A 21,890-nucleotide genomic window follows, 5' to 3' on the forward strand; every position below is an offset into this window, starting at 1 on the left:
TTATGAGTAATATGAGGTGGTCCGCGAAAATTCTTGATTACAAATAGTGGTCCACACACACAAAAAGTTTGAAAACCCCTGCTCTAAACAATCCCAAACAAGGTATAAGGGTCTTATTTAGCAAAACGATTGTCATCTTCGCAAGAAAATAAAAAATATGTACTTTTAATGACTCACACACATTCACACATTCATTTTAATGTCCACAACTTCTCGTCTTGCACTATCCGTTTGACCCACCAGCGCGACCTCACGTTATGCGTCATGATGTTGAAAGGTCAAGTGTGACGTATGCGAAACTACCGCCCCAGTGTTTACAAGTGTGGAGAAGAGGGCCGTTCTGACGTTGTTGTGATGTGGAGTGATACAAATTCATGTCCTTATGTTAGTTTATTGTTTAAAATGGTCTGCAAATGTGCGTTTCACATATGTAACCCATGACCTTTCGAAGTCATGACACATTACGTGAAGTTGCTCCGGCGCATCACACGGATGGCGCAAGACGAGAAGTTGTGGCTTTGCTAGATAAGACCCTTACAACTCGGTTGGAATCATTTAGAGACCTTTGAAGCTGCGTTGAAACTGGAATTTTCAAATAAAGTCTATTAAATGGAGAAAAATCCTGGAATTTTTTCATCAAAAAACCTAACAAAGGAAGACATCAACATTTTGGATGACATGGGGGTGAGTAAATTATCTAAATTTGTTTTTTAAGAAAGTGGAGTAATCCTTTAAAATTACCTTAACTCATTCAATATTAAAGATATCAAGGTTGTATTTCACAAAATCATCCTACATAATGTAAAGAAAAAACTATGTAGAAAAAGGTAAACCACAAAATATTCCTTTAGTCTGGTTTTCACAGGCGGTGTCAAATATTTTGTCCCATTCCTAGTACACAATGTGTTCAGCTATGATAAAAAATTCGTACCCGTCATTCCAGATGTTTAGCAGGTGTCTTTTAATAAGATCCAATATCCCATCTATCCACAGCCAGAACGGTACAGCCCTCTCATTGGCAGAAACCTGTGTAGACACCGATTCATATTTCTATTTTAAATATATGAAAACATTCGGAATAAAGTTACAGTTTTTCTCAATCGCTTTGGAGAATTTCTCAAATCATTTTTTAAAATGTGCAAAATAATGCTTGCATTTCTCAGAACAATTTTTTCAATTTGTACAACGTTATGGATGTCCTGCAAAAGCCTGTAACTTCATAATCCTTAGTTCATCTCTCAAAAGTAAATTTTTCTGAAACTCAAAATTTCAACATTTACAAAAGACAGAAAAACTATGGAAAACATGCTTACAGTAACAGATTAACAGTCTCAAGGAAAGTCGTGTTATAGTAACGAAATTTTGATTAATTTATTCGTGTTTGATGACACGAATTTCCGCTGTTTTTCGTGTTCCTGGAGACTAATGTCTTTTTCATCCTTCCCAGGATGAATTTCTATCAATGGCTGTTCGTGTCTGTGGCACGACTTTCTTTATTGTGTGTCATTTTATATTTTGTTTTCTCATCGTTGTTTTAAATTTTTTGACCATTGTTGCTTGGGGTTAGAATCACTTTCTACGACTTCCTAACCCAAACCCCAACTGTAACCCTAAGGCGAGAATAGTTTTAAAAGCGGACAAAAACATGTAGAAACCAATGCATAAAATTACATCCTAACGCAAACTCCAAATTTAACCCTAAACCCAAGCAACAATCATTTAAAAATAGGAAAGAACGATGAAAAAAATATATATAAAATGACACGATAAAGAAAGTCGTTCCACAGACACGAACAGCCATTGATAGAAAATCATGCTCAGAAGGATGAAAAAGACATTCGTCTCCAGAGACACGAAAAAGAGCGGACATTCGTGTCATCAAACACGAATAAATTAATTAAAATTTTCATTACTATAACACGACTTGCCTTGAGACTGTGTTGTTTAGCACGACATCCCTTGTTCAATGAACTAAATGTTTTAAGGTGTAAGATTATTCAACAGAACCAGTATAATGTATTTTGTAGGGATGCATAACAATTAACCGCGGTTAATATTTTACAAAATAAAAGTTTTTGTTTATATCATATATTTGTATGAACTGTGAATAATAATTATGTATATATAAATATTCACACATGCATGTATCATTTTAAGAAAAAAAATTATTATAATATAAATGATACATAAATATACAAATGTATATACACATGTAAACATTTCTTAAATATATACATGCAATGTGTGTGCATTTATCTATACAAAGTTATTAAACACAGTTCACACACATATATGATGTTAACAAAAACTTAATCGTGATTAATCGTTATGCATCCCTAATATTTTGATGAAAATGACACAAACCGTAAACAATTGTACATAATCATTTACGGAGACCGCGAGGGGACATGGTGGTGGATAATATTTGGGATGAGAGGGAATTTTTTTTTTATAGCTTTTGCGTTCCCCCGAGAAGCTTTTTGCGTTCTCTCGCAAAACTTTTGCGTTCCCCCGAGAAACTTTGCGTTCTCTCGCAAAACTTTTGCGTTCCCCCGAGAAACCTTTTGCGTCCCCCTGAGAAACTTTTTGCGTTCCCCCGAGAAACTTTTTGCGTTCGCTCGCAAAAAGAGCCTACGTTTTTGCAAGAAACTACGGCGCTTACAGCGTCACCTGAGGCAGTTCATTGATGCCAGCTGTTTAAATATGATATATAACTACTGTTATTAAAGAATTATACGGTATTTCTTTGTATTTAAGTCCAAGTTCAAAATAAACAGTGGCATGTAAGTGGCTATAGTCTTGCATAGCCTTAGTTCACTCCAAAATGGTCTAGTATTGTCACTTAAAGCAACACTATGTAGTTTCCATCTAAAAATGACTTGCAGCTCCCCCATGTGGTTGAAAAGCGCAACAGTGCCTGGTATCAGACACTCTTCTGCAGGTAGGGGGAGGGGCGGGGCTGTGTTTCCTACCCTCCACCGCCACTTTCAGACTGTGCTTGTAGCAGCTAGGAGGCTGCTCAGGTTGCAGCAACAGTACAATTTGTCCAGTTAAAAGTTGTTCTATCACTGAAATAATTTTAGAGACATTATTTAAAGGTAAAAAAACTACATAGTGTTGCTTTAACTTATGCTGCTTGGCTCAGCATTAGGATCATTATAGAAATTATATTAATATTTAATATTTCACATTTAGAGGTGGATATAGGCTACCCCATGCCATCTAATAAGGGTACTCCGTATAGCTGCGTGTTCCCAGCACTACACCATATGGCATCATTGATGTCCGCTGTTATAACTACTGTTATTAAATAATGATATTGTATTTCTTTGTATTTAAGTCCAAGTTCAAAATAACACTCTTTAAACCACTCCATTGTGAAACAGGTCATGTTTTTAGTTCAGATAAACACTTTATCTCCCGTCAGCAATGGTTCAGACAGCTCAATGCATTCACAATGTAGCGGTTTATAGAGTGTTATTTTGAACTTGGACTTAAATACAAAGAAATACGGTATAATTCTTTAATAACAGTAGTTATATATCATATCTACAAACAGCTGGCATCAATGATGCCATTACCTTGTGAACTGTCTCAGGTGACGCTGTGAAGCGCTGTGGGTCCTCACGGAAACATAGGCTCTTTTTGCGAGCGAACGCAAAAAGTTTCTCGGGGGAACGCATAAAAGTTTCTCAGGGGAACGCAAAAGGTTTCTCGGGGGAACGCAAAAGTTTTGCGAGATAACGCAAAGTTTCTCGGGGGAACGCAAAAGTTTTGCGAGAGAACGCAAAAAGCTTCTCGGGGGAACGCAAAAGCTAAAAAAATTCCCTCTCATCCCAAATATTATCCACCACCATGTCCCCTCGCGGTCTCCGTACATCTGCATGACTGTATCAAAGCATTTGCAATTTGTCCAAAACATTGACAATTTGCTTTTATGTTGTGCACAACTTGATGATGTGGAGGTCGAACAAAGTGTTTTGAAAAATGTATTTCTTATCTGAAAAATGCTTCAAAGCGACTGAGAAAAACCATAAAATGATTAAATGAAATGTCTATAAAAGATCAGCTGAGCAATTAAGTCCTCTGAGAAGGTCCAGGTGTTTCAAGAAGCAACCTTTATTCAAACAGTACATGCGTTCTTTGCGGCATTGGTTTCACAACCACAGTATCACTAAGTTTTGTTTTACCAGTAAACCATGTGATGACAACAGAGAAGCAAACAAAAGCGTGTTTTGTTCAAGTAAGCGAATGACATTCTGTCACTGTTTCCATAAACAAACTCACCTTTGAAAATTGATTCCACTGGATGAGCCCATCAGCGTCACCCTGAGCTTCAGCGCCTGGGATCAAATGTGAAATATATAATAACACCGTATAGGGCATTTACTATTTTAACTCTTGTAACACAGCCCAAAAAAACTCACCAAGAAGTTTGTCTGCCAGCATCCTGAGCTGCTCAGAATTCAACACTCGCTTAGTGACGGATGAAAATTGCCAACTTATGACTTTTGAAAGCTGCCCCCATTTCACTGGAGGTGGATTCAAGAAAAAGGTCAGATCCTGAAATGGAGACGGAAATTGAGATCAGAAACATCAGAAGACAAAGACATTTTTAAATACACCGAAGATGAGAATCATACATGAGGTTCACTGGAAACCATGTTGTACCACAGGATAGACGCCCAGGCGCTGGGTAATTGCATCACATGTGAAATCACCACGATAGGTAATGATGTGATCTGTTTAAAAACAATGTTGGAGTCATCTGCACTTGTTAAGGTAGCTTCCACTCAACTGATGTATATCAGACAGGTCACTTTACCGATAAATCAATGCATATTTCTGGCTGAAGAAGCTGAGTTTCGAAGCTTATTAAATGCAGCTCCTCGGAAATGATGAAAGGATTCTGAAGCAAAAAACATTATTTTTACTTACAACAGGTGATCGATTTACAGTATAATGTATATTTAATAATCTACAGTATGTACATTTCTGGCTTACCTCATTTGTTTTTATATTTTTCATTTCTTTTAACTGCTGTTGTAAACAAAGCGAAGGAATAACATTAATAAAGCATGCACTTGTTTTATAATGCCTGCTTTATCAGTTTCATGATGCATTTATCATTTCATACCAAATGACGAAATTCAGCTGCTAAACATCCGCTGGATTCCTCTAAGTTCATGACTTTAAAAGGTGTGCCTAAAATGTTGAATCTCCGAAATCTAGGATGAGACAGGGCATTGCATCATGTGAGGTTTGGTGGCGTGCATAAACAGCTTTTAAATAATCATGATATTATAATTATTAAACATCCTCATTTATAAGGTCCAAATATGTACCTTTTAGGTATGCACCTGTGAGGTACTAATATGCTCTCACATTTTAGGTACAAATGTGGATTTTTGATAAGGTACCGCCCCACACTCAAAAAAACGATTCCTGGCAATATTTACTTTTAAGTATTTGGATCATTTAGATTTTATTTAAATACTCGTTTTTTAAAATATATGTAATCCGGTTTATTAGAATATATATAAATCTGTTCAATTTAAAAACTATTAGATTTAATCAGTTAAAATGTATGAATATGAATTAAATAAATCTAGCCGTGAAACAAACCGGATAAATTCTATAAGATTGATTTACATACAAGTGTCAGGAAACTGACTTTAGCAGAAGCGGAAATGACGTCTATTCACACTCCAGTCAGGAGGTGGCGCCAAAATCAAAAACAGACGCTACAGCACATGGACTTCGCCATTTTGCATTGGACTGGATCGTCATCTCACTAGTTTACGATCGCCAAATTGTAGGTGAGTAAAGTTAACAAGTTTGATGTGATCATCTAAAATATAATTGTCTGTTGTTTAATTACATGTGTGACGCGTTGCATGTTTCAGAGTAAAATACACCTCACTACACAGATGGTCTGTTGGAATGTAAGTTACACTGCCGTGTCTGTTGCTTTTATTGGTTATTTTTTGTGGTTTAATGTTTGAAACCTAAGAAATAAATAAAGTCATAGGCTACTGGAGACTTATCAGAATAAAATAATCATATAATCTCTGTGACTTTATTAACAAAAGAATGTTACAATTATACTATGTTGTTGAGTGCATTGTGTGTGTCTAAAACTTTATTTTACAGATACAGCATCATTTCATCGTCTATATGGTGGGACAACCTGCTAGACAGGGTATGTACTGTAAGTTATGCTACAAAGATATTGATTTCTGATGCAAAGCTGGATTTTCATCATTGCAGTGTCACATGATCATTTAGAAATCATTTTAATATGATGATTTATTGTCAATATTGGAAACAGGTGGTTTTTTTTCCAATAAATGCAGTCATGATAAGCATAAGAGACTTTATTACAAACATTTCACCGGTAGTGTACACACATGCTGGGACACAATATTTCTGAAACAGAAAAATACATACTCTTCGTCTCACAAAATCTTTATCTGTCTCTATAAAAACTATTATCTACATAAAATATTGTTAAAGAAAATCATTAAATATTGTGTTTTTTGTCTTGTTCTAAATGAAGACATCTGTATCTACCTCAAAGAAGGCATAAAGAGACACATTAAAGAATATGTGGTAAGTGTATGTCAACCTACTCTATTTTTATATCTATCTATTTATATGTATGTGTATGGGTATGTGTGTGTATATAAATATCTTCTGGATAACTAGATGTTTAAACAAGGTGATTATCTGTTTTCAGGTCTTTTGATGGTTTTGTGACTAATGTTCTATTATTTTACACATTTTAATCAGTCTACATATTTTAAATATCAGAGTTTGTAAAACAATTTGCCTGCACATTTTGAAAATTTCACTTTGACTGCTATTGGGACTGATTTTTTGTTGTTCTTCTCCAGAATTGTGAAATTGGTGAGTTGGGAATTGCACAGACAGTGGAAGTTTTGGAAAACCTACTTGGTGTCACACATGGGTGTGAAATTACTTTTTGGACTCATTTATGCACTTAAACTGAACTACCAGAAGAACCTCAGGTGCACCTTTGACCTTTCAAAAAATCCTAATGGAACTGGACTTGATACAACCAAGCAATCACTGAAAGATGCTTCAGTGAATACCTGACAGACACGCTGATGCATCCCCCTCAAAGTGGGTACATTTTTGTACATTTACAAGTGAACTTTTTAACATTAAAGGAATATTGCACTTTCATTAAACAAAAATACTGATAATTAACTGTCTGTCATCCAAGATGCTTGTCTTTTTTGTTCAGTCGGGAAGAAATTATGTTTTTTGAGAAAAACATTCCAGGATTTTTCTTAATTTAATAGACCTTATTGGACCTCAACAGTTATGTTTCAAAGCAGCTTTAAAGGGCTCTAAACGATCCCAACCGAGGCATAAGGGTTTAATCTATCCAAAAGATTATCATTTTTGGCAAGAAAACTTTTAAAACACAACAACTTGTCTTGCATTATCCATGTGACACACAGTGCGACATTGTGTACTACGTAATAAATGTTTACATGTTTGACCATTTTAAATAATAAACGGACCCAAAGACATTAATTAGTATCATTTCACATTCAACAACATCTGAACGCTCCTCTTTCTCCTCGCTTGTAAACACTGGAGCGGTAGTTTCAGTTATGTCATGCTAGTGTGTCACACAGCTAGTGCAAAACGTTGTGATTTAAAAGTCCTCTTTTATTTTTATTTTTGAAAATGACAATCGTTTAGCTAGATAAGACCCTTATGCCTTATTTGGGATAATTTAGAGCCCTTTTAAATCTGCATTGAAACCGTAAACTTGAGGTCGAATAAAGTCTTAAATTGAGAAAAATCCTGGAATCTTTAACTCAATCTTTATTTCTTCTTGACTGAACAAAGAAAAACATAAACATATGGGGTTAGAAAATTATCGGGATTTTTGTTTTATTAAATTGGAATATTGCTTTAACAATTTTAAAAGTTAAAAGGTTTTGAAAAATGTAATTGATGTATATCTAACATGTAATTAGAGATGCATGAAAATTGTTAATGGCATACAGCCACTCAAAACACTAAGCCATGTGCCATTTTTTTTTCTTACCACCCAATCATTCTAAATTATTATTATTACATCAGGTCACAGATTTCTGAAAATGTTAAAGTAATGTTGTTGTCACTGATTTATGTCTACCTCGAGTTTTACAGGGTTTTTTGTATTTCTGCAGCCTGTTTGCTCAAAATGTTTGCACTTATTTGTGGAATGAGGTTGATTGTGGCTGAAATGTCTGAAACACACTTATTTATTTATTTTTGCACACAATACGAGGTGTATAAGCCATGGCTGTCATGCTAGTTGTTAGCTGCTCTTTTTTGCTGCCTTATGAGTAATGCCTTGAAGTATTAAATAAATTGATTGAATGCAAAACCAAGTGGTCTGGCTGCTCTTCTTTTTTGTGTTTTTTTGTTATAGCATATTGTGATTTAGGGTGAATGGAGGAGGAATATATAAATGTATAAATGGTTTATTAGTAAGATACTTAAATGTAATGCATTTTAAGTGAATTGGGTTTATTAATAAAGAATACATAATCCATTTTTTTAATGCATTTAAAACACATTGGATTAAGTAAAACTATTACATACATTTTTATGGTTTCATTTACATATATCTAAAAAATATCTATCATATAAAGTTTATTTGTTTTTTTTAGATTAGAAGTATGTAATCCAAATGGATGGAAATGTTACATGTAATCAAAATACATAAATCTTATGAATTAGGCCTAAATATTTTTTTGAGTGCAGTGACAGCGCTTGTACATTTTTTATATATACACCATCAGAAAAAAAATACAAACGCTGTTACTGGGGCGATACCTCACACTTAAAATAAAGGTGCTACAAAAGGTTCTTCACACTGTGATGCCATAGAGGAACCATTTTCGTTCCCTTTTGTCAAAACATTTTAAAATAAACATACTTTTTTACATTTTTATAGTTTAAAGAACCTTTTACCAATAGAAAGAACCTTTTTTGAATTAGAAAGGTTTTATGGATGTTAAAGGTTTTTTATTGAACATACAGCCAAAAATGGTTCCTCGATGACATCATTTACTTTTATGTGTAACTATGTAATGTTTTATCAAAACATCACATTATGGTAATAACATGTGCACTCTATTTCTATGTAAGATTATACATACCTTTTCCCCGCCTCCATCTCATTTAAATTCCTGTAGAAAAACAACATATGAATCAATTATTCAAGATAGATAGACAGACAGACAAATAGATAGATAAACGGATAGATGGATGGATTGACAGACAGGAAGATAGATGGAAAGAAAGACGGGTAGGCAGACAAATAGATGGATGGATAGACAGACAGGTAGGCAAGTAGATGGATAGACAGGAAGATGGATAGACAGACAGGCATGCAGGTAGATGGATAGATATACAGACAGGTAGATAGATGGACAGACGGACGGATAGGCAGACAGATAGATGGATGGATGGATGGACGGATGGATAGGCAGACAGACAGGCAAACAGGAAGATAGATAGACAGACTGACAGATAAATAGACAGACAGACGGATAGATCAATAGACAGGCAGGCAGGCAGATGGATAGACAGACAGACAGGTAGATAGCTGGACAGACGGATAGGCAGACAGATAAATGGGTGGATGGATAGACAGACAGGCAGACAAACAGATAGGCAAACAGGAAGATAGATAGACAGACTGACAGATAAATAGACAGACAGACGGCGAGATAGACGGATGGACAGATAGGTGGATAGACAGACAGATAGGCAGACAGATGGGTGGATGGATAGACAAGCAGACATACAGACAGACAAACAGGAACATAGATGGACAGACTGACAGGTAAATAGACAGACAGATAGACAGATAGATGGATAGACAGACTGACAGATAAATAGACAGACGGACAGACAGATAGATGGATAGACATACATACAGGCAGGCAGGCTGCTGGATGGACAGACAGATAGACAGGCAGGCAGATGGACAGACGGATAGGCAGACAGATAGATGGGTGGATAGGTAGACAGACAGGCAAACAGGAAGATAGATAGACAGTCTGACAGATAAATAGACAGACAGATAGATAGACGGACGGAAAAATGGATAGAAAGACAGACAGACAGGCAGATAGACAGACAGGCAGGCAGGCAGGCAGATGAACAGACAGGCAGGCAGGCAGATGAACAGACAGGCAGGCAGGCAGATGGACAGACAGGCAGACAAACAGACGGGCAAACAGGAAATTAGATAGACAGACTGACAGATAAATAGACAGAAAGACGGATAGATGGATGAACGGACGGATAGATGGTTAGACAGATAGATGGATGGATAGATAGACAGACAGATAGATAGATGGATAGATGGACAGACAGACAAATAGATGGATAGATAGATGGACAGACAGACAGACACTTACTTGTCAATAGATACCTTTACTTTGAGTTGGCAATTTAGTTCTGGAAGTTTGACTAGTGACCTACAGTATAAAACATAAATTATATTCGATTCACACAAATCAAACGTCATTAAAAAACATCACCTTAAACGCCTTTCTTAAATATTTACGATTCATGAAAAATGTGTCAATGTCTGTGCAAAACCCAACAACAACAACTTCAAAGGAATTTACCTGATCTTCACAGTAAACTGAACTCCTGTCTTTATCACCAGTGGTCTCTGTGGATGTGTGGGCATACAAGGCTGTCTCTCCACCACAAGAGAACTGAAAGACACATCACAAACACTTTCATCCTTACCCAATAGAAAATCTTTCAGAAGTGACATATACCACAAATGACAGGCAAATTCCCCTGTGAACATTTAAAGCCACACATCTCCCTACCTCAAACAAGATTGCAGACAATAACTAATACATCTTGTTCACCTATATATTAATAGCTGTTAAGGGTAAAGTGTGTTGGTATGTTTATCTTACTTTAATAAAAGTTTTTTGAAAAGTGACAGGGCCTGTTCATCAAGCTGACTCTTGCCCAGCGTGAGCGGGTCGTTCTCATAGGTGAATTTCTGCACCAATTCCTGAACTTTCTTCAGCTGTTGACGAATCTGCTGCAGACACTCGGCCACTATGGTGAACCTGTAACACAATTCATGCTGATTTATATCTCCATGGGCTCAAGACTTGACTTGGGTACTAAGGAATCGTCTAAAATACCTTTGTTCCTCTCCAAAAATGATGTGTAATTTTGTATAAATAAAACTCCTGTTTCTCACCAATTTTGCAGCTGATCCAAGCAAGCGTTAGGTGGACCTCCAATGCAAGCCATCTGTTGTCTTTGCTTCCATTCAGGTAACTCATCTGATATGAGTGTGTGTTCAATCTGCTCGGCTAGAGTCAATACGTTTGCTATTTCTTTTATCACCACCTGCACATAAATGAGTATACAAATAAGAGTCATTGTGCCACATCAATTTTAATAATCATGTGCTCACACTTAAATAGGTTAAATAGGTGTGTTGGTTTTTACCGTTGACCTACCTCTCTTTTTATGTTCAATCCAATAAGCATTTGTCGTATGGCCATTTCCTCTTGCTGAATCTCTTTGGTTATCTGGCCATTCATCTCAACTTCCACTGTACAAAGAAGCAACACCCATAAATAAGTTTCACTTCTCAGTTCACATGTCTACATTATTTTATCAAGTAGAACTGATTGCATAAAACACATCTGTAAAGTGCTGTTTTCTACATAAAGTAATCCTATACATAATGTAAATAACATTCTGTGACAATATAACGTAGATATATTTAATATTAACTTAGTAAGGCCATGTTAAAGGTTGAACTCATAGTGGATATTGAGACTTTAGCCTTCAGTTTTCACAGACAGGGTAACAAATATTCAGAATCAGATTTGATATTTACATTACCTCGACTTTGCAAGGTCTTTTTCTTAAAATCATACTCGTCTTGTACATCTTCCAGAACCTGAATGTCCTGTTCAGTTCCCTGGGGGAAAAAGATTTTAATTCACACATCAGAACTGACATGTCTGTTTATTGTATAATGCATTACTGTGGTAAAACAATAAAGGAAATGTGGTAAGGCAGTTTCTGTTATATGCTGTTCAGCTTTAAAAAGGAAATGTTACGGATATGATTTAAGTCAATGGTGCAGTTGTTTAACTTTTTTATTTTCTAAAATGTAATCCCTCAGTCGGACGGTTTACCTGCACACTCCTCTTCAAACTGTTGACTTTATTATCCAACTCATTTTGTTGTTCCATCATAACACTCCCCTGCGACGAATCAGATTTACCCTGAACACAAATCCAGACATGTACTTAGAAGAAAGTTAACAACTTTACACAACAAAAGAGGTTGCCAGATGTGAATCAAGAAAGAATGCACTGTAAAAAAAACAACAACTTGGTGTTGCAAACCAATTCAAGCTACTATTTTAAATTTTGATCTGTGAATAGTATAAAAACAAATTGTTTAACTTTATTTGTTGATTTGACAAAAATGCTGCATTTTTTTTAATGTGCCTTACTTGACAGCTCATTGCAATTTCCAGTATCTTCTGCTCTTCTTTCAAAATGTTAGCTATGATCATAGCCATGTGAACGGGATCCTCCAGAAAGTGAACCTGATAAAACACCATCATTTTGACTGTCCCATAAAATGTAATATGGGATGATAACAGCCATTGGAGTTTTCATTGTATTGTTTAAGAAAAATGTCACAGAGAAACAATGCTCACCTGTAGGTTACGCTTGATTTTGCGTATATTATGCTGTAACAGGAAATTGTTTCCCAGGCTGAGGCGACTGTAGTGCTCATCGAGTTGACTTAGGAGCTCATGAAAGCGTAAGGTTGCCAAAGATACATTCGCTGCTACTGTTTCCCTACAACCAATAATAGATGGTAAAGCAAATATGGCAAGGATGACACAGAATAAATAACATCATTGAAATTATATTTAATTTAAATACAACTTAGAATTTTTTTTTATAAAATCAAAACATTAAACTGAAGGATCTTACAATATGAGGGTTTTTTAAAGCGTCTGTGCATGTATTACATCTGTGTTGTATTTTACTACTTTTATTTTTCTTATACTATATGTATTTACTAGTCTACTCATTTTTATATAATTTTTGCATTATTTTTACTATAGCCTATATTGATTTTATTGTACTCATCATCTTCCATTCTACATTGCTTGTATTATAGTTTAATCTTATGTTGGGTCTGTATTGTCTTCTCAAGTAGAGATATGGGAATGCCTCAGTACTTGCAGGGACTATTGATCTATCAAAACTCAAACATTATCTTCATCAAATTATAGAGGAATGTAAAAGGTTTTACCAGTCTTGACTCTCAATCCATTGACTGAGATACTGACGGATCTCCATAGGAAAAGCTTCATCGTAAAGCTGATCCACTTGCTCTAAATACATAGAGTCCAGCAGCTGTAGCTGGTTCCACAGTGTCATCTGTAAACACCACAAACCATTACCAACAAGATTCCTAAATTACAACATCCAATCCGTGTTGACATTATTGTTTCATGTGTCTCTTTAGAGATGCAAATAACAGTTAATTATAAAACAAAAAAAATATTACAAATTATAATTTAATATTATAAATACTACTTAATATATATTGTAAAAGTATTGATTTAATAATAAATTATACACATGATAATACTGTAGAACTAAAACATATACTAATATTACAATATTAAATTACAATAATTAAAAACCATTTTTAAAAGTTTAAAGAGATAAATTCTGCACAGTTTGCATTGTTTACAACAATACGCAATTTGATATTAAAGGCTACATAACATATACCCCCCACCTTTAAATAAAAAGACTCTTAAGCCGTCAATGCTATAGTAATTTTACATAGTTATATGCTTGTAACAAACCAAAAATTACCTTTAAACATGGAAGAGGTTTCAAGCGTGTATACAGGTCGTCTTCTCTCTTCAGATTTAGGTTTTCATTAATGACTCCAAAAACGTGTAATCCATAATCTAGTGCCGCAGGTTCTGCCCACTTTGGGATTTTGAACCCATCAAAACGCTGCGTTTGTAATATTTAAACAGCTCTGCGATGACAACAAATCAGTTTCTGCGTGCGTGTGATAAACCACGCCCCTTTTAGAGACTGGCTGTTGTGAGTAAGCGGCTCCCTCCCATGTCTGTGTGAGTCCCACAGATGCGCAACTGATGAGAAAATAGAAACTTATTTGGCTTTTAAGCAAAAAGCCACGCAATCCAGTTTGACAAGTGCTTGACTTTCATTACAGTGAAAATTAATAAATTATTATTAATGGTTAAAAAAATAATGGGTATAAAAGCGTGCGTCGCTGACAATCTTGGAAAAATAACAGCAAAAGCATTGCAGCAGTATGTTTTATTTAATAAATTCTAAAATAAATTTTAAAGAACTGTAAGGTTAAATAAATAAGGTATGTGACGTTTGACTTGTTCACAGAAGAGCGCTCACGCGGTGGAGGGGCAAAGTGAAACTTACGGAACAGCCTCCATGTAACCACGCGCTTTCTGAGAAAGCGAGAGGATGAGACAGAAACGAAACTTAAAGCCCCTGGATGTGTGTCAATTCCTATCCTACGAAATTTCAGAAATGACAAGGGATGTTTAAGGAGAGCACCTGGTTTTCCTTATTCTCCGTATTACAAAAGACACATATAAAGAGGATCAGACGCGCAATGAACGTCAATCGCCAGATATTTTAAAAAAGACAGTACACCGTTTTGTGTGCGTTTACACTTGCATGTGACATATTCTTTGACCCACAATGCATTACAAGACATACATTTTGCGTGTTTCCTGATAATCGAACCCTGTACAATACAAAGTTGATATTTGATAAACCCAACAAGGAAAAATTATTTTTAATAATGAAAATGGAAGAAATGCTATGTTATTGCATGCACACAGTAGTTGTACTGATGTGATGGTTACTATCGCAAGGGTAGATGTATGCACGTGACGTCACCTTCGGCAAAAGTGACTGCGGTTACGCCCACTGAGTGGCAAAAGACAGAGCAGCAGTATTTGTGTACAGTGTAAAATCAGCGAAAACACAGGGGAAACGCGTCTACATGGGAAACAGCTGTTGTGCAAAAGAGTGTACTAACATATTTAACAAGAATTTCATTCCAACATCCACAGACCACAGGTGGGTTGACAAGTTGCTAGCGTCACTATCAAGAGGTTTTACTTTCAACATAAAAGTTTTTTTTTCAAGAATTTGTATTTTATCCGTGTTTTTCTTTGGAAAACATCCATTCCAAAGCATATTATCATAATTTTACTCTATTACATTTCATAGACACAAGTTTTTGTTTTACATTTAATATTTAAGTACATTAACGTACTTTTACTCAATGTACTTACATACTAAAGAAAATGTAAAAACGTGAATTGGACAATATGTGCTCTTTAATTATTTCTCTATACTGAAGCAATGTGTTTAAATTGCTTCCCCATCCTACCAAGAAATTAAGTTTCTGTTTGTTACCAACTTAGATAGGTTTCTATGTCAACAACTATCATTAGTCAGCCGCTGCATAAATAGGCTACGGCTCGAATACTGCAATTCCCTAATTTTACATCATTCATGGGTAATCTGACTGTTTTCAGTCACCAGTAAACTTGTTAACCACTAATACTTCCACTATTACTAATACTACCACCACGTAAAATAAATGAGTAGGCCACTAGGCCTACCCACCTTACATTGCAAGATGTATCCTGTGTATAATGGTATCCGTAAGAAAATAAACATTTTATCTGAATAAAAAAAATAACAAAATAAATATAGAGATTTTTATTTTAAAAAATAAGAATAATACGGAAAACATGTCATAAATATGTACATCAAGAGTATGTATAATGTTACCGCAGAAAGTTTGGGCAAACCAGATAAATTTACAGACTGGGCGAACTTTGGTCATATATATACAATAAATTGATTGTTACTAACCTGAATCCTGACATGAATTATTCATCTGTGATAGTTTTATATTAACAATACTTGGCAATATATACTTGCAATATATTCTGCACATCAATAAAGAAAGATGACATATTATAGTGGAATAAAGCCAGAAAAGTACAGAAATATGAATACGGTTATGAAAAGCTCTGAACTCATGCAAAATCTTGGATCCAAGCAAATGTGATTGTTTCTTTTTAGGGCGAACTCATCTGCAATGTAAACAAGAAAAAACTGTCAACTGAGTTATATTAGGTTACACATAAAAGACATTATTTTTAAAAGTGTCAATAATATACAGTGAGGTCTTAAGGTTTGTCAGCATAACTTAAAAACCCTACATTGAAAACTTATTTCAGAATGTCTGTAACGTCTCCCATTTATTTGCATGACAGCATGCATTTGACCTATTTTACAAGTTTGTGGAAAACAAGATTACCCATGCACAACTTAAAATGTTTCGAAAATCAATAGAAGCTAGAAAATCTGACCTTTTGAACAAATAAGTTAAACTGGTGTTACATTTGATTAGCGTCCTAGAGATATATACACACACACACACACACACATGCGCACACACACACTACCATTCAAAGATTTATAACACTTCACTTAAATGTTTCTAATAATCTTAAAAAGTTTTTTTTGTACAGAATAATATTCATTTCTTATATTAGAAAAACTAAAATTTTATTAAAAAATATATTTTTGAAATGGATGACTGAATAATGAAGAAAAAGCAGCCAATAAGAGCTCAGAATAGATGGGAACCCCTTTAGTAAAGTTTAAAAAGCATGAAGAATGAGTAAGTGTTTCCAAACTTTTGAATGGTAGTGTAACTATATAGCAAGCTTTAAATTAAGTTAGAAATGTTATTTACAGCGCTTTCAATCTCAAATGGACTGAGGTGCTGGCTCAGAATGTCAAACATTCCAGGAGACATTGGGGGTTCAGGAGAAGAACATGCATGTTGGACCGGTCCACTGAGAAAATGATCACAAAAAAATCATCAAATCATGCAATAACATCATGCTTTAAAAAGAGACCAAAAATATTGGATACTCACTTTAGATGGGAAACAGGAACTAAATGTGTTTGAATGTAAGGACAAACTGTAAAAAAAATAAAAATATAGGCACTTTTTAGAAACGGCATGTGCAATTTTTTGAAAACACTGTAAATAACACGACTTGAAATAAGAGGAACCAGATGAAGTTTACAAGCAGCTTACTGTACCTTTGTTTTGCTGACTGTTATAATGTTTCCCGAAAGCTTCATCTTTAGGGATGTCAGGGTAGAGGAACTTCAGAGGATTCTCTGGCACGACACCATCAGCGATGACCTTATAGTCACGTATGATGTCAGCAATGGGTAAAGCATTAAGACGCATTTTGGTGTACGGTTCAACAGAGATGAACTTTCTCTCTCCTGTAGATACATACCATGGGCTTAGAAACAATAATGTGAAGAAAATTTTGGAAAAAAAACATGCACGGAGAACAATGGTATAGTTTGGAAAAGTTCCAGCGCGGAAATTCCCAAATCAATTCCTGTTAGTTCATGCCAAGAAGAAAAACAGTTTCATAACCAAAAGTAGTTAAACTCTTCAACTTTGATTTTTGTGTCACTGTAAGCAGAACTTTAAACTGTTGACAGCTAATAAACCTTGCTTTGTTTCTCATGGTGCTTGAGGACCTCAGATGCAAAAGCCACTAAACGACACATCTGTCAAAAATTGGATAATGATATCATACTCTCGAATACTCTTGGTATGTATTACTGTATGTGTTCATCAAATACCTTCGCTTCAAATCCGTTAAGAAACGATTGTGTTTCAGATTTAAACTTGGGTCCATTGTGAGTACTTGGACCTGAAGACATGGATCACAGCGCTCCAAAATGTGTGGTTCAGTTCATGACTTTCATTATTTGCAATGTTTCTAGTTGCCGCTTTAGTGATTTTGCAACTGTTTATTATGTCTTGTCCAAAGAAGTGGAGGTTTTTGCCAAAAATACTTGTATGCACTGAAAGGGTTTGCAGCGAAAGACATTCAAATTTGCTAAACAAGGAAATGACTATTGAAGTGACATTCATGAAAATAAGGCATTTCAATTACCGTATTTTCCGGACTATAAGTCGCTCCGAAGTATTAAGGTACATTCACATTATAAGCGACTTTGTCGCTGTGTGTCACTCGTCTCTTTCAAAAGAGGCGTTTTTTATATCTAGTTGTCATAAACAAATGAGTAACGTTCACTCCAGTAACTAACGAGAGAGGGATGATGTGAACTCCCCTGCCTCAATCTCATTGGTAGTGGCTCCCAAATGTCGCTCATAATTTGCATTAAGTGAAACATTAATCAACTTTGTCGCCCGACTGGACACGCCCATCCAGCTACAATGGTCACTGTTGCCCGTGCCGGATGCCGCCGAGCTTCCATTGAAATCAATGAGATTGTGTCGCTCTGCTACTGCTAGTCGCTTATAATGCGAATTTACCTTAAGGAGCATCAGTCAAAAATGCGTAATGAAGGCGAAAAACATATATAAGTCGCACTGGACTAAACATTGCATTTATTTAGAAAATGATTTCACAAAATCCAAGCCGAAGAAGAGACATTTAATCGGGAAAGGCAAGTTATTCAACTAAACAATAGCACAGAACAGCAGGCTGAATAGGTGTCCGTACGTTAACGTAACGTTAACAGTTATTTACACGATACACAATAGCATACAGAACATACCTGGGAGGCTGAATAGGCTAAATTAACATAACAAGCCAAATCAAGTTCAAAAAGGTCCCAAAGTCATTCTGCATCACTGAATCCATTAAATTACAGAAATACAGGAGCAGCATAGAGCGGACCCTCGCGGCTATAGACGGTTATGATTTCTCTTTGTTCACATGAAATAATTTTGACTTATAAGTCGCACCTGAATTTAAGTTCCAGTACCCACCAAACTATGCGACTTATAGGGCTCTATTTTAACGATCTGAAACGCAAGTGCGAAGCGCAACGCGCAAGTGAGTTTGTGGGTGGATCTTGGGCACTGTTGCTATTTTCCCGGTGTGAGAAATAACTCTTACGCTGGGCGCAAATCAATAAGGGGTTGGTCTGAAGTAGGTTCATTATTCATAGATGTGGTTTGGGCGTAACGTCAAATAAACCAATCAGAACGCTATCCAACATTCCCTTTAAACGCAAGGGCGCAAGTTCCATGGCGGGTTGCTCTTATTATAACAGATTTACCAGGTGTACACCAGGAGCGGTTTACAGCCGAGGAGACCCACGTTCTTGTAAGAGCAGTCAAAGAAAGAGAAGTTGTTTTGTATGGGGATAGGAGAAACCCGCCCAAATCAGCGTAGGTTAAACAGGCGTGAGAGGAAAACGCCACAGTCTCATCAGCTGGCATCCCCATCGTTGCGCCAAGCACTACAATGATGTCAGGAGACGGGGGAATCCCAAGCTTGCCAGCATAAATCGGGCACGCTGTGTAACGGGAGGTGGATCTGCCTCTACACAGGACCTGACGCCAGCAGAGGACATCGCTGCGTCCACCCTCACCGCTGAAAGGGTTTGGGGGCTTTGAAATCGGACCCAAGAAACGCAAGCAAGGTCCAACCTCAAAGTACTCTTACAAATCAAGTTCATATTAAGGTTTCTTATGAAAACATTTTAATTATTATTTACATAAAATAAACGTAATACAGCCACACAACAAACTTATGAAAATATTTTAATCGTTATTTGCATGAGAATTTTTTAACGCAGCCACACAATAAATAAAAACTATCACCACAATGCTCACCACTATGATTCCCCTTATCTCGTGTATTAATATTTTTAAGTGGAACAATTTATGATTTGCAAAAATAACTGTTGCATCTGTGTAGATTAGATGCAAAGTGTGTGCGCGTTGTGCACGCTATACATTATGGTCAAGCATGCGCCCTTAAAATAGCATAATGAACAACGCGCAACGCGCCACTGACTTTAAACTTTTTTTTTCTGGTCAGTGGCGCAATTGTTTTTTGAAACTGCAAAATAGCATCAGGGATGGTTTGCGCCGGAACACGCCTCCTTTTTTGCGCTGAACCACCCAGGGAGCGCAAGTTCATTCCCTAGTTTGCCGACGTGCGTCTGTGGAGGGAAAAACCCGCTGTGTGCCGGTGCAAAATACGAATGATACATGCGTCACTGACAAAGTCAATTGCGCTGGGTGCAAGATAGGGCCCATAGTCCGGAAAATGCGGTACTGACTAATATGCTTTTTATTAACTCTTTCCCCGCCATTGACAAGTTATCTTGTCAATTAAGAGAAAACGCTCCCCTGCCAATGACGAGAATTTCTGGCTTTCCACAATACCGCTATTATCCACCAGGTGACGCACTTCCGCAACTTTTACAACCTGGAAGTACTGTAACGCCTCACGTGAAAAGAACTCTTATATGAAGTGCTGTGTGAATGGGGTTCAAGTCAGACACACTTATAGGGTTTTGCATCTGAACTCCTCACTTAAGACACCAGGTTTCCCACATAGAGATTGGCAGATCATAGCTAAAAACATATTATGATAAATAACATATAATGGACAAAACCACACCATTTTCATCCTGTTCTACCCAAGTGAAGGTAATTCCTCCTAGGTGACTTTCACTAAAGCGCAGCAGGAAGGTACCAGGCTCCTTTTCTTTCAGCAAGGCACGTTCCATCTCTTTACTTACAAATCCCATAATGTAGCTGAGAACAAAGAAACAGCAGAATCCACTGAGAACAGAAAGACTGATTGACTCTAATGCAGTGGCAAATTTTAGCGGCATCTAGTGGCAAGATTGCGAATTGCAACCAACAGAATAGAGCAGTTTGGCCGTTTAGGGCTACTGTAGAAAATGACGGTGACTCATGACGGTGTATGTAGATAAAAACATCTCATTCTAAGGTAATAAAAACAATACAGTTCATTATGTAAGGTCTTTATACACCATTGATAATATAGTTTTATATATATTGCATTTCTGTCAAGAAATCCTTCTAAAAGTTACAAACGGCACCTTTGATGTATTTTATAAAATGTCATAAACCTAGGGCCCTCCTGGCCCAATCCCACGGCCCCCAGTTTAAGAACCACTGCTCTAATGTATTTTTATGTAAACATTTTGATAAAGTGGAGGCCCATATAGTAGTGAATTAAGAACAAGCTTGAGCATCATTAACAGTATATTTGTACTCAAAATACAGAAAGATAAGGTCACTAACCCATCAATCCAAACAGGAAGTAAATGTTTTTTAATGAGGTCCAGGATAGAGTCCAGCCACAGCCAAAAACTAAACGATTTGCCAGGGATGTTCTCCTAGAAAGCCACACAAAGAAACAGTAAATATCTGACTTTTATTACATGTTTTTTTTTAAGATGCTGAGGAGCCATTAGAAAATAGCGCAAGCATAATATTCAACATTACCTTCCAGAACTTTGACCAAGACACATGACAGTCATTATAAGAAGCATGCTGACCTTTAGAAACAATTACAAAACTCAGTTTAGGCCGGGCCATGCTGCATTTACGAAAAACAGGAGCATAATAAGCATGTTTATGAAACAGCACAAATGAAGAACAGTTTACGGCAGAAAGATACCCAGAAGTTTATCGCCCAGCATGTTAAGCTGCTCCCTGTTGAGACCTCGTCCAGCAAAACTTGAAAACTGCCAGCTGAGCACCTCAGAGAGTTGACTCCAACTCGCCCGTAATGGGTTACTGAAGAATCCAAGATTCTAAAACGGACAGAAGGCATGTGAAAATACTGCCACTTTATTTTATGTTTAGTGTTCGTTGAATCGTATATCTAAATATTT

General features: G+C 36.3%; 1 protein-coding gene and 2 long non-coding RNA genes across 3 annotated transcripts in view; 2 read left to right on the top strand and 1 right to left on the bottom strand.

The window, feature by feature from the left end:
• Positions 1-21,890, bottom strand: part of stat4 (signal transducer and activator of transcription 4) — a 42,719-nt gene that overhangs the window by 7,923 nt on the left and 12,906 nt on the right. Inside the window, exons 17-42 of the mRNA XM_073812014.1 lie at positions 21,674-21,809; positions 21,499-21,551; positions 21,295-21,389; positions 20,642-20,778; positions 17,271-17,462; positions 17,101-17,146; positions 16,915-17,017; positions 13,947-14,099; positions 13,372-13,499; positions 12,764-12,908; positions 12,554-12,649; positions 12,231-12,320; positions 11,932-12,010; positions 11,541-11,635; positions 11,276-11,427; positions 10,980-11,138; positions 10,674-10,766; positions 10,461-10,520; positions 9,192-9,221; positions 5,138-5,228; positions 5,005-5,040; positions 4,826-4,909; positions 4,644-4,742; positions 4,428-4,563; positions 4,288-4,343; positions 932-1,026 (exon numbers count right to left, since the gene is read on the bottom strand). Coding sequence (XP_073668115.1) covers positions 932-1,026; positions 4,288-4,343; positions 4,428-4,563; positions 4,644-4,742; positions 4,826-4,909; positions 5,005-5,040; positions 5,138-5,228; positions 9,192-9,221; positions 10,461-10,520; positions 10,674-10,766; positions 10,980-11,138; positions 11,276-11,427; positions 11,541-11,635; positions 11,932-12,010; positions 12,231-12,320; positions 12,554-12,649; positions 12,764-12,908; positions 13,372-13,499; positions 13,947-14,099; positions 16,915-17,017; positions 17,101-17,146; positions 17,271-17,462; positions 20,642-20,778; positions 21,295-21,389; positions 21,499-21,551; positions 21,674-21,809 — 2,639 coding nt within the window. The remainder of the gene's footprint in view (positions 1-931; positions 1,027-4,287; positions 4,344-4,427; positions 4,564-4,643; positions 4,743-4,825; positions 4,910-5,004; positions 5,041-5,137; positions 5,229-9,191; positions 9,222-10,460; positions 10,521-10,673; positions 10,767-10,979; positions 11,139-11,275; positions 11,428-11,540; positions 11,636-11,931; positions 12,011-12,230; positions 12,321-12,553; positions 12,650-12,763; positions 12,909-13,371; positions 13,500-13,946; positions 14,100-16,914; positions 17,018-17,100; positions 17,147-17,270; positions 17,463-20,641; positions 20,779-21,294; positions 21,390-21,498; positions 21,552-21,673; positions 21,810-21,890) is intronic.
• On the top strand, positions 5,625-6,193 carry LOC135733490 (uncharacterized). The gene is made up of 3 exons (XR_010526960.2): positions 5,625-5,819; positions 5,907-5,945; positions 6,154-6,193. It is a non-coding gene; the product is annotated as an uncharacterized lncRNA (long non-coding RNA).
• Positions 6,555-8,793, top strand: LOC141280852 (uncharacterized). The gene is made up of 2 exons (XR_012335162.1): positions 6,555-6,612; positions 6,897-8,793. It is a non-coding gene; the product is annotated as an uncharacterized lncRNA (long non-coding RNA).

The sequence above is a fragment of the Paramisgurnus dabryanus genome, chromosome 15, assembly GCF_030506205.2.
Source record: "Paramisgurnus dabryanus chromosome 15, PD_genome_1.1, whole genome shotgun sequence".
Taxonomy (NCBI): domain Eukaryota; kingdom Metazoa; phylum Chordata; class Actinopteri; order Cypriniformes; family Cobitidae; genus Paramisgurnus; species Paramisgurnus dabryanus.